A 12,843-nucleotide genomic window follows, 5' to 3' on the forward strand; every position below is an offset into this window, starting at 1 on the left:
GCGGCGGCGGGAACGAGACCTGGCCCGGCGGAAGTGAATGCGCAGCTCGGCTGGGCTGCGAGCGCGCGAAGCGGCGGCGGCTGCAGGCGCACGTGGGGGGAGCTGTGCGTGCGCCCCGGCAGGCGGCCAAGGGAGCTGGGAGCGGCCGGCGCGTGGGAGCCGAGAGGGGGGCGTCCTTGGCTGGGAGCGGGGCTGCTTTTCCTCGCTCGGCTTCCCTTCATGCTGTCCTTGGGCGTCTCCGCGGGCCGAAGCTTCTGCAGGTACCCCGTGCAAGAAAGACCTCGCCTCACCTGCAAAGGAGTAAGGCGGCAGCGGGAGGGTCTCGGGTGGGATCCGTTCGCCCCGCGTGGTATCTGAAGGACGCTGATGGGAGGGGGTCTGGCTGTCTTTTTTCCCTCCTGGCCGCAATATCTTTTGTGTGGCACAAGTGCATTAAGCGGCCATGCCCTCCCTTCCGCGGTGGGAGTAGCCGTTTGGTAAAATCGCTCCTTTATAGGTTAACCTCCCTATCGCCTTCCCTTCAACTGTTTCCAGCGCCCGTTTCTTCCTTCAGATGCTCGCTGCTAAGGAAGAAAGCCATACCTTATTCTTAAGGGTGTTTCAAATAGACGCAGAGGAGGGAATCGCTGCAGTTTAGGAGTTGTCATCCCTGAAAAAGAAGATCCCACCCTACCCGACTTCAGACCTCTTGACCATATTGGCCGCCCTCTCCTCCCTTTAGGTGCCACAATTTTAGCAAGCCTCCGGCACTCAGAATGTGACGGAAACTATCGAACATGCAAAAAGAAAAAAAGGGGGGGGCACACTATGGGAATCTCTTTATTGTGACATGAGCCTTTGCAGGCAGGAACCTGCATTCATGTGGGATGCATGCAAGGAACATCTTATGTATATTGAGTCCACATGTCATGATTTCAATACCATTAGATTTCTAGATTAATCTTTAATGGACCAATTGGGTATATGCTTTCACTGGATTGCAGTTTGAGAAGTAGGATTAAAGAGCACCCAAATGTGCCTGCCTTGACTGCATGAGATCCCTTACTTAATAATACAATACAGTTTCTGACACACCTTAATCTAGAACAGTGACAAAAGGGCTCAGTTCAGTAATCATTTAGCAAAAGCATTAAGTTGTTCGTGAATTTTGGAGTTAATTTATTGAAATGTGCTTAGCTGCGTTTGTAACAGACATGCTTGTATATTTAATATATGATTGAGAAACCTGTAAAGCTATTGTTCTTATCTTTAGGAGCTAGAGTGATTATAACAGTCTGCCTATATATAATATGCTATGGTCCTATACATATTTTACAGTGATGAAGATACAGGCTAAAAAATAATAATTTCTAAGACACTATCTGTGTTACTAATGAGGGTGGTTGCAGGTTTTAGATGCCGTTTGAATAAGCATGACTCTGTGACATATTCTGAAATCATTGCTTTATTCCAGCAGCCATTCCTTTGCCAATTTAGTCTTGCCTAAATCCATTAGTGGACCTGAATTTACACAGTTCTGCTTAGGATCTGGCAGTAAATCAGTGCATGTTAAATATCTGATACATGAAAGACAGATGAGTGAATCTTATAGGAGAACTTAGATATGTACAGAGTGTCTTGAGTTTGACATAAGTAAAGTTTCATCTCTGCACGAGGCATAAATAATGCAATGCTGCTTGTTGTCCCGAAGCCGTTCTTCATATTTTCAGCAGTGCTTCTGTCACCAGTCCCTATGAAGTTACTTTCTAGTACTAGAGATGAGAGTAAATGGCCTTTATCATTGGTTGAATGTTTGTGGGATAATGCTTGGTTAGACTTCTTAAGGTCAGGGAGTGAGTGTAGCAAATGAGAGCAACAGAACCGTCCTCATTTTCCTTTATATGTGCATGTACTAGTTGCAGTGGTTAATTGCATGGCCAAGGAACGCCACATCTGCAGAAAAAGTTTTTCAAGCTCTTAATATGGAGATACTCTGTGAGCACCCTCCAAAAATAGCTGTCTTTTCTTCCTGCTCTTTAATTGAAAGCCACAGAGTGTGATCTGATCCCTAAGCTGCGCCCAGTCCTAAATTCGCCTTGAACGCCCAACACAACATCAGTACAGTGAATTTATGCCAGGTGATCTCACTCTAGATCTCCTTTGGTTTCTTATGGGATGCAGTGATGGGGAACACTGCACTTGCTACTCAGCTAACCCTTGGGCATATTTCAGAAGTACACTGACCATGCAAGATTGACAGTCCCATGATTCTGTGAACCTGTCAGAATTCATCCCGCTAGTGCGGTTATTCAATAAAAGCTGTCTGCATTAGATGTGTGTGTGTGTTCTCCAGATGTTAGCGCTCCTTCCTGCCATTGTTACTCAGCTTGGATGTCTTAATGGTTAGGGCCCTATAATGAAAGAAGGCAGTGGTGTTTGTCACCCTACCAGGGCTTTGGATCTGCAACTTGTCTATGGCTCTGCCAATGGATAACAGCTCAATGTTCTCCTGTAACAGCCCCTTCAGCAGTTACTCCCGGTGGGGCTTGATAATAAGGTATGGTGGGGGAATGGACTAATAAACTGATGCTCAGTACGGGTGAGACAGAGGTGCTGTGGTTGGGTAGCTTATCGGCACAGAGAGTTCATGTTGTAATCAATACAGTCACCTTTTGCCTGAAGGAACAGGCTCACCATTTCAACGTTCTCATTGATGCATATTTGTCACTGAGGGCATAGGTTGCTTCTGTGGCATGAAGTGCCTGTTAGCAGCTTATATTGGTGTGCTAGATAAAGTCTGGACACAGAGAGAGTCTAACCATAACGTTCCGTGCTCTGCTACCCTCCAGGTTAGACTGTAATGTGCTCCATATGACGCCTTTGAAAAATGGCAGCTGGTTCAGAATGCAGCGCCTAGAATACTAAGTGGGACTGGTTGCCATGATCACATCACATTGGTGCTATTGTAGTGGTAAAGCTGGTTTTGACCCTTAAATCCCTTTACAGCCTAGGACTAGCCTATCTCCTCATGTGCCTACCCAAACGGTAACATCTTCAGGACCAGGGGGAAGAAAGGCCTTCTCAGTAATGGCATCCAGTTATGGAATGCTGTCTCCAGAGAGATCTGCCTGGCAGCTGTTTTGTTGTCCTGTCAGTGCCAAGCAAATACCTCCTTGTTTTCCCAGGTCTTTAGAGTTAATTTTATCGCTGCCGATTGTATTTATATGGTGATTACTGCCTTTTAGTCTTAACATTTTCTGATTATTACCTGTGCCTCCCCCCCTTCTTCTTTCTTGTTCTTTTTGCATTTTCCTTTTATGCAAATCACACCAGCAATGCCTGTTGAAGGACAGTATGTAATTTTTAAATACTTTTTAAATACTTAAAACAGGCAGAGTTGCCATTTTGTCTCTAGCAAAAGGGTTGTTTGCAGGCTGTTCATTGCAGGCACAGGATTCCGTGCCTTGTCTAAAGAGAGCCCTGGAGTTTGTGGCTGCAGGGGTCAGTTGCTGCCCTTCTAACCATTGGGCCATGGAGCCTATCGCGCAGTAGATTCTCTGTACTGGTGGATTGCGTCTTGGCGGGGGCATAGACTGGATTCTGTGATAAGCTTACGGCACACCTGCTTTCATCCACTGTTGACTGGTTCCTTCCCTCCACAGGGTACTGCAGTAATGGTGGCGTTAGCAGGGATGCAGTGGAGTGGCTGCTGGCATTGTTTCATTCTTCTTCTTCCTTTATGCCGGTATTGTTTTGCTTTCTGCTCTGCCGCTGGGAATACATAGGATCACAATTACATGATGCTCCCACCGGATTGCCCTGCCCATCTTTTTGCAAGCTGCCAAATTCATTTTCACTTCTCCTGTTTATCAGGGGACTGCTTTGTTGGAGAGATAAGTAATTTGTACGTTTTGACATTTTAATCCATCGTTTGTATTTCCTGGCGTTGCTGTGGTTCAATTCCCAGGGTCTGGAGGTCTGTTGCTGAGATTAAATTTCAGCTTCACTTTACATTGTCAGGTTTCTCATGGTTACCTAAATCCTGATAACAGTTGTCATAAAAAGGTCTAATTGAAATCTGTGGTTGGAACTTCACTCCGCCCCTCAATAGCAAGCTTGAATGTGTTTTGGAGCATGAATTGTGGGATTGTGAGAACTTTGTTTATTTATCCCTTGTACTTTTAGAGAAAATTGGAATAATGAGGGGGCAGTGGCCTGCTGGAAGCTTAGAAAGCAAATTTAGCCTTGGGAACAGAACTATTATGGGTAAGAGAGAAAACAGAAAAAATTACTTTCTCCACACTCAAGTCGCTGCCAAGCTATTACCTAAACCTTGTATGGCAGACAGTTTCCCTCCTGAAAGGCTGTTCTCCACACGCTGCCTCCCCCACACTTGGTTTTCCTAAAGTTCTTTTATTCTGATACTACTATTGTTCCTTTTGTGTTACTATTGTGACAGACAGTGGAGGGGGTTGCCTTACTGACCAGTCCCCATTTTTTAACTTATAGGCTGCTACCAGGCAGAATGGGTCTCTTTCTTTCTGTATGAAAGAATATATGAAAGAATATATGAACCCCAGGGTGATATGAAACAAAGTTTTACTCAAAATAGACCCACTGAAATGAATGGGCCTAACCTAAGCTTGGCTCTTTCCTAAAATGGATTGTTTGGCACTATCTTCTTCTTCTTCTTGTTGTTTAGTTGTTTAGTCGTGTCCGACTCTTCATGACCCTATGGACCAGAACACGCCAGGCACTTCTGTCTTCCACTGCCTCCTGCAGTTTGGTCAAACTCATGCTGGTAGCTTTGAGAACACTGTCCAACCATCTCGTCCTCTGTCGTCCCCTTCTCCTTGTGCCCTCCATCTTTCCTAACATCAGGTTCTTTTCCAGGGAGTCTTCTCTTCTCATGAGGTGGCCAAAGTATTGGAGCCTCAGCTTCAGGATCTGTCTTTCCAGTGAGCACTCAGGGCTGATTTCCTTAAGAATGGATAAGTTTGATCTTCTTACAGTCCATGGGACTCTCAAGAGTCTCCTCCAGCACCATAATTCAAAAGCAGCATCTCTGATTCCAGTGTCTCTGTGGCCAGCCAGAAAATTCTTAAGAGGGTAGTGCCACCTTTTTAACTCTACACCTGCATGTCAAAAGGATGAGCCAATTTTATCCAGCTATCTCTAATGAAAAAAAGGAGTACTGTAATTTCAAAAATGTTTATTCGGAGACAAAGCCTTTAAATATATGTTTATTCATCTTCATCGTAGGAGTCTGAACTCCCCAGACACTGGTTGGCATTGTTGACCTACATCTGAATATATGGTTTTGCCACACTATATATGGATTTACCTCAAATTTTCTATCCCCTTCCCCAGTTTTCTTCTGGGCCTTCATGTCTCTAATCCTAGTCCTTATCAAAATATTTCAGATGTATAAAAAACTTCAGAATCTTTCATCTCACCTTATATTTCTTAATAGTTAATCTCCACAGGTGCAGCTGTAATTTCCAGTTAACCCATTGACTTTTTGCTATGTTGCTTCTTTTGCTATTTAGCTTCTCCCCTCCTTCTATTTACAGGGCAGGTGGTCCAAGGGTTTTACTCAGAATGACATTAGGAACAGAAATTACTTCAGCCTTCAAGGCCTCATCCTGTAGTGCATCAGACCGAAACTTCTTGAAATGGGATTTGCCGCCAGAGCAAATTAGAACAAGGACTGAAGAACTTATCAAGAAAACAAAGCAAATCTACGACAGCATTGGAATGCTTGATATGGAAGAGGTTACTTATGAGAACACTGTACAGGCTTTAGCAGATATAGAAGTGGAGTATTCAGGTAATTGTGACATGGCTAAGTATCAATTTCAATTTGCACCAGAAGGGGAGAGACTAAACTTGTGAAATCAGATTTCTAAGTACAGGTGCATATAGCTAAATATAACAGCAGGCGCATGATATAGTATGAAATTAGATTTTCAGCAATGTGATTTTATAACAACTTTGAATTGTGCAGGCTAGGTAGGAAGTTGACCATTTAGGGCTTTGCATGCATATGGAATTAGCCAAGAAAAGACTTTTTCTGCTTGACATTCTACGAAAAGCTCAAACAAATCTTGAAATAGTAACAGGTTGTGTTTTTTTTTTAAAAAAAGCTAGATAATTTGTTCTTAGTGGGAAGGTCTCTTCCTCCAAATGACTAGTACTGAATACTGCTGTTATCCTCTGTCTTTTGTTTATTTTGGGGTTGTTTATTTTTGGTTTTCTTTTAGTGGAAAGAAGCATGCTGGATTTTCCACAACATGTCTCACCTGATAAAGATGTCCGTGCAGCAAGCACAGAAGCTGATAAGAGGCTTTCTCACTTTGATGTTGAGATGAGCATGAGAGAAGATGTATTCCAAAGGGTTGTCCATTTACAGGTAAAACAGTGGGGAAGATTACTTGTCAGCCATTTGCCTAGGTGCCTTATAATGCCAAGTCTTGCAAGAAGTTCTGCCTATGTGTTCAGTGCTTTCCAGCATCTCTGTTAATTTTTTTTACTTAAGAAATGGAGAGAGAGCTGTGTCTGCTGTGGTTCAATAGAAAGCTGGAAGAAATGGTTAACACTTCTCAAGAAGAATTCAGTAAGAAGAAATGACCTGTGGTTTACACAGCTGCTCCAGGCAGTGGGAAAAAAAGGGATTGCAACGTAATCAATTAAATATGTTTTCATTTCGATGGTTGGATATTTCTGATCGTTTAATATTTCCTTAAAATAAAACACCCGTTGGCTTGCATCCAAACATCACACAAGAAAATCACAAATCAAAATAAATCAGGAAGGGAGGAAATCACAATAAAAGCAAATCTAATGAAAACAATTTCAGCATTAACTCGTCAGATTAAGATCAGTACAAAAAAAGAAAAGAAAAAAGCAGACCAAGTAGGACAGCCCCTGGCTGTCATGGCAGATTTAGCTGAGATTCCTGCAAAACGGGTTTGGACTAGATCACCCATAGGGACCCTTCTGACTTTACAATTGTGTGGTTCATTGTATGTCTCCCCCCGCACGCACACACACCAGGGCTTAGTTCCTGAGTTTATGAAGTGCATTTTGCATCCAACATATCTTGCAAAAAAGAATTAGGCCCCATCAGCTGCTAGAACTTTTCTATAGGGATATACTAGAATGTTGAACAGAATATCCCACCTTTGCTTAGGGTATTTTTACAGCATTTAGCCCTGTACTTGATCTGGAAACTGAAGGCCATGGAATATTTCTCCACCATTGTTTGATAACTGGAACTCATTTTCTCTGCACCTAAATAAATCTTTTGTACAGTGGTGCCCCACAAGACGAATGCCTCGTAAGACAAAAAACTCGCTAGACGAAAGAGTTTTCCGTTTTTTGAGTTGCTTCGCAAGACGAATTTCCCTATGGGCTTGCTTCACAAGGCGAAAACATCTTGCCAGTTTGTTTCCTTTTTCGTAAAACTGTTAATACCCAGGGTGCATTGCTTGAAGAGGTGCAGTTGCGACTTGACTTCGAGGAGCAACACATAGCACGCGGTGTGGTAGCCTTTTTTGAGGTTTTTGAGGACTTTGCTGATTTTTGAAGCTTTTTCAAAACTTCTTTTGCAGCCATTTGGTAAGTTAAACTTTTAAAACTTTTTTGGGGGTTTTTGGATTTTGGGTTGGGGTGTTTGGAATTCGAGGACTTGGTGTTGGGGAGAGGTTTGCAAGAATCTGGGAGCTTGTGTGGTTTTTTTCTGCATTTTTATGATTTTTTGTGACCATTGGGCCACTCTGCTGTTTTTTTAAAAAAAATTTCTGGGTTTGAATTTCTGTGTGGTGGGTGGCTGGGGGAACAGTTGAGGAGGGGTTTGCAAGAATCTGGAAGCTTGTGTGGTTTGTTTTTTTTTTGAATTTTTATGATTTTTTTGTGACCATTGGGCCATGTTTTTTTTTTAAAAAAAATTTCTGGGTTTGAATTTCTGTGTGGTGGGTGGCTGGGGGAACAGTTGAGGAGGGGTTTGCAAGAATCTGGGAGCTTGTGTGGGTTTTTTTTGAATTTTTATGATTTTCTGTGACCATTGGGCCACTCTGCTGTTTAAAAAAATTTCTGGGTTTGAATTTCTGTGTGGTGGCTGGCTGGGGGAACAGTTGAGGAGGGATTTGCAAGAATCTGGGAGCTTGTGTGGTTTTTTTTTGAATTTTTATGATTTTTTGTGACCATTGGGCCATGTTGTTTTTTTAAAAAAAAAAATTCTGGGTTTGAATTTCTGTGTGGTGGGCGGCTGGGGGAACAGTTGGGGAGGGGTTTGCAAGAATCTGGGAGCTTGTGTGGTTTTTTTCTGCATTTTTATGATTTTCTGTGACCATTGGGCCATTTTTTTATTTTATTTTTTTAAATTTCTGGGTTTGAATTTCTGTGCGGTGGGTGGCTGGGGAACAGTTGAGGAGGGGTTTGCAAGAATCTGGAACTTGTGTGGTTTTTTCTGCATTTTTATGATTTTCTGTGACCATTGGGCCACTCTGCTGTTGTTTAAAAAAATTTCTGGGTTTGAATTTCTGTGCGGTGGGTGGCTGGGGAACAGTTGAGGAGGGGTTTGCAAGACTCTGGGAGCTTGTGTGGTTTTTTCTACATTTTTATGATTTTCTGTGACCATTGGGCCATGTTGTTTTTTTAAAAAACAAATTTCTGGGTTTGAATTTCTGTGTGGTGGGCGGCTGGGGGAACAGTTGGGGAGGGGTTTGCAACAGTTGGGGAGGGGTTTGCAACAGTTGGGGAGGGGCTGGGGGAACAGTTGGGGAGGGGTTTGCAATTTCTGTGTGGTGGGTGGGTGGCTGGGGGAACAGTTGAGGTTTTTGAAGACTTTGGTGATTTTTAAAGCTTTTCCAAAACTTCTTTTGCAGCCATTTGAGGATTTTGAAGACTTTGGTGATTTGCAGCCATTTCGTAAGTTAAACTTTTAAAACTTTTTTTGCGGTTTTTGGATTTTGGGTTGGGTGTTTGGAATTCAAGGACTTGGTTCTGGGTTTGAATTTCTGTGTGGTGGGTGGCTGGGTGCTTTTGAATTTTTTGGATGTGAAGCACTGATTTTTTTTCTTTTTCTGAGTTTACGAAGGTAGGAGCTATGCTGCCATGGGACCCAAGAAGACTGCTGCTGCAGAGGCCGGCGAGAGGAAGAAGGAGAAGGTGACGCTGGAAATGAAGAAGGAGATCATCCGGAAGTACGACGGTGGAATGCGTGTGGCAGACCTCGCCAGGGAGTACGGGAGGAATCCATCGACCATTGGCACCATCCTGAAGATGAGGGAGAAGATCCTTGCGACTGATGCAGCCAAGGGAGTCACCAGGATCGTGAAGAACCGCCCAGCTGTTCTGGAGGAGGTCGAGAAGTTGCTGCTCATCTGGTTAGAAGAGAAGCAGCGTGCAGGGGACACAGTGACTGAGGCCGTCATTTGTGAGAAGACCAAGGCCTTGCACGCAGACCTCGTCCGGGAACAGCCAGGAACCTCAGGCGAGCCAGAAGTCTTCAAGGCAAGCAGAGGTTGGTTTGACCGGTTCAAGGCAAGATCTGGAATCCACAGCGTGGTCAGGCATGGAGAGGCTGCCAGTTCTGATGTTCCTTTGCAGCGGAGTTCCTGGAGGTTGTGAAGACAGAGGGCTACGTTCCACAGCAGGTCTTCAACTGCGACGAGACCGGGCTGTTTTGGAAGAGGATGCCCAAAAGGACTTTCATCACACAGGAGGAGGACAAGTTGCCTGGCCACAAGCCCATGAAGGACCGTCTGACCCTGCTCTTCTGTGCCAACGCAAGCGGCGACCTGAAGATCAAGCCCCTGCTGGTGTACCACTCGGAGAACCCACGGGCCTTCGAGAAACACAAGGTCGACAAGGAGCAGCTGAGTGTCATGTGGCGATCCAACAGTAAGGCTTGGGTCACACGTGTGCTGTTTGTGGACTGGGTCAATCTTGCTTTGGGCCCTGCTGTCAAACAGTACCTGCTGGACAACGACCTGCCGCTGAAGGCTTTGCTTCTGATGGACAATGCTCCTGCTCATCCTAAAGGCCTTGAGGAGGACTTGTTGGAGGAGTTCAGCTTCATCAGAATCATGTTCCTGCTGCCTAACACCACGCCACTGCTCCAGCCAATGGATCAGCAGGTCATCGCCAATTTCAAAAAACTCTACACCAAGGAGCTTTTCAGGCGATGCTTCGAGGTGACTGATTGCACCACTATCACCCTGCGGGAATTCTGGAAGGACCACTTCGACATCGTCACCTGCTTGAAGATGATCACCATGGCCTGGAACGGGATCAGCCAGAGAAATTTGAATTGCGCTTGGCGCAGCCTGTGGCCGGACTGTGTGGCACCAAGTGACTCTGATGCACCAGAGTCAACAGTGGTGCAGGACATTGTTGCCTTGGGGAGGACCATGGGCCTGGAGGTCACAGAGGAGGACGTCAGCGAGCTGGTGGAGGAGCACGACCACGAGCTGACCACCCAGGAGCTGGTCGAACTGCAGGCAGAGGCTGCGCAGGAGCAGGCCTCGCTGGAAGAGGAGGGAGCAACTGAGGAACGGCTGTCCTCCAAAGAACTGAGGGACATTTGCATGAAGTGGAAGGATGTGCAGGCTTTTGCACCGCGGCACCACCCTAACAAGCACGTGGTACATGACCTTGCGAACACTTTTGATACGACGGTCATGTCGCCTTTCAGGGAGGTGCTGAAAAGGCGGATGAAGCAGCAGGCCATGGACAGGTTCTTCAGCAAGAAGCAAAGAGTGGAAGAGGAACCTTCTTCGAGTGGTCCCCCAGAGTCTTAGAAAATGTACTGTACACTTTGTTGATTTTTAAATGTTTTTCTGTCATGTTTAGAAACTTAATTTATTGTTCCTTCAATTTTTGAAATGCTCTTTACAGTATGTGTGACTTTAAAGAGCAGTTAATAAACTCTTGTACCAAATTTGGCTTTGTTTGGACTTTTTTTGACCATAGGAACGCATTAATTGAATTTCAATGCATTCCTATGGGATTTCGTGCTTCGCAAGAGGAAAAATTCGCTAGACGAAAAATCTCGCAGAACAAATTAATTTCGTCTTGCGAGGCACCACTGTAGCTGCAATCTAGGTCAATTAAGAAAACCTTTGCTATAGTTAGCAATGGGTTTTAGCAATGCTACTGCTTGTTAGAAAACATTGGTCGTGCGCAGGAGCAATGCACTTCTTTGGTGATGTTAACTTATTGCACAACATTCAGATTAGACCATACTTTATATACACTTTCATCTCAAAGTAGTCACTTCTGTAAGTGGCACATGTAGACAGAACACGAGGCTGATATGAAGATAGGTTGATACAATTCCACTGCTGGGCATTTGCATAGGCCTTAATATAATATCTGTTATTTGCTAGTTACAGTTAAGTGTCTATTGTTAGCAGTGTACAATGATAAAAGTAAAGACTAACCATGTTTTTAGGCTTATCGTCTACAAAAGCTGCTTGTGAATGGTGTTGCAAATGCTTTATTTATTGGAGATGCAGCTTTTACCATACAGTGCAATGTGATCACTTGTGTGGGTCACAATTTGGTTATCTTCATTGTCATATATTTTAATCCTACTGTAGCATTTTTACTTTTTTGTTTCAAATCAAAATAAAGCAGGATTTTTTTCATTATTTGTGATAATGTTTGAGTTAATGCTATACTTGAAGAGCCCTTGTCTTACCAAAATTCCCACCACTCTTTTGGTTACTTGCCTTGAATTGCTTTTAAAAATGTTTTGCTGTCAACAGTTTTATTTTGTTGTTTGAACAGGAGGGATAACCCATCATAAACTGCCTCTTCTCTTCCTGGTGACACCTGAATTACATTTGTGACAAATTTCTACACTATTCATTGGAGCGTTTTCATTATAAAAAGAAGCAATGCTCAGTCAGGATGCCTCTGTCTAAAAATGATGATTCTCAGTAGGAGATTCCATTGCCTAGAGGGGTTTTCCTGTAATTTAATTCCTGCTTTGCTGATGAGCAGAAGGAAGCCTCTAGTGTGATCTCTTTGGCTAAACGCTTCATCTTCTATTTGTTGAATTAACATTAACGTTTTATTAAATTTCTTTTTCATTATGTTGGTAGAAACATATATGAAAAGAGGACAAGATAAACATGGGTAGAAAAATAAAAGCTAAGGGATGGACCTTTGCCAGCATTTGCTGCCCTCCACAGTGTAGATCTTGTGACCTAATGTATAGGACTGGGAGAAAATGGCCTCCTGAAGTCCTCCACTTTATTTGCAAGTGAGGGGAATAGGGAGGAGGCATAATTGGGGGGGGGGGCAAAATTCTCCAACATTTTCAGAGTTAGAAAAAACAATCCTCAGAATAAAATTCTTTTATGGGAAATTTTGGTCTGGAAATTTTGAACTCAATTACATTGCTAGGTCATCCTGAAGGAAGCAGTGACCTAAAAGGATTACCACATCACTTCTGCCAACAACATTAAAATGCCATGGGCTGCCACCCCTGCTTGCATTACTCGCCAACCTCACCTACCTGCCACCCTCTGCCTAATCCCTCACCCCAAATTCAAATATCTTTAATACGGTCAGTGACCAGAAAGCAATTTATAAAAATATGACATTAAAAGTAGTATTGTGCTACAAATAACAGTAGAAATATGGTCAATTCACAGAATTGGTGCTTATATTTATGACCATGTTTCGGCTTTTAAGGGTTTAAGAATTCAATTCAGGTGTCACTACTGTTTATTATCGTTGCTTCGATGTTTACAATTTGAACTCCGTTGTTGACATCATTGCTCGTCTTATTCTTGTTGCAATGTAACAGTACTTTGCCACGGACCTGTTAATTTCGGGCTCTTTGTCAGC

General features: G+C 43.6%; 1 protein-coding gene across 3 annotated transcripts in view; it reads left to right on the plus strand.

The window, feature by feature from the left end:
- Nucleotides 1-22: 22 nt before the first annotated feature.
- Nucleotides 23-12,843, plus strand: part of NLN (neurolysin) — a 38,477-nt gene continuing 25,656 nt past the window's right edge. The window contains exons 1-3 of one of the 3 annotated variants that reach the window (XM_053408080.1): nt 23-300; nt 5,553-5,809; nt 6,243-6,391. In XM_053408080.1, coding sequence (XP_053264055.1) covers nt 38-300; nt 5,553-5,809; nt 6,243-6,391 — 669 coding nt within the window. In that variant the 5' untranslated portion in view covers nt 23-37. Of the gene's footprint in view, nt 301-3,662; nt 3,884-5,552; nt 5,810-6,242; nt 6,392-12,843 lie in introns of those variants that run through there. The other 2 variants (XM_053408082.1, XM_053408081.1) reach the window with 2 other exon arrangements.

Source organism: Podarcis raffonei, chromosome 11 (assembly GCF_027172205.1).
Source record: "Podarcis raffonei isolate rPodRaf1 chromosome 11, rPodRaf1.pri, whole genome shotgun sequence".
Classification (NCBI taxonomy): Eukaryota; Metazoa; Chordata; class Lepidosauria; order Squamata; family Lacertidae; genus Podarcis; species Podarcis raffonei.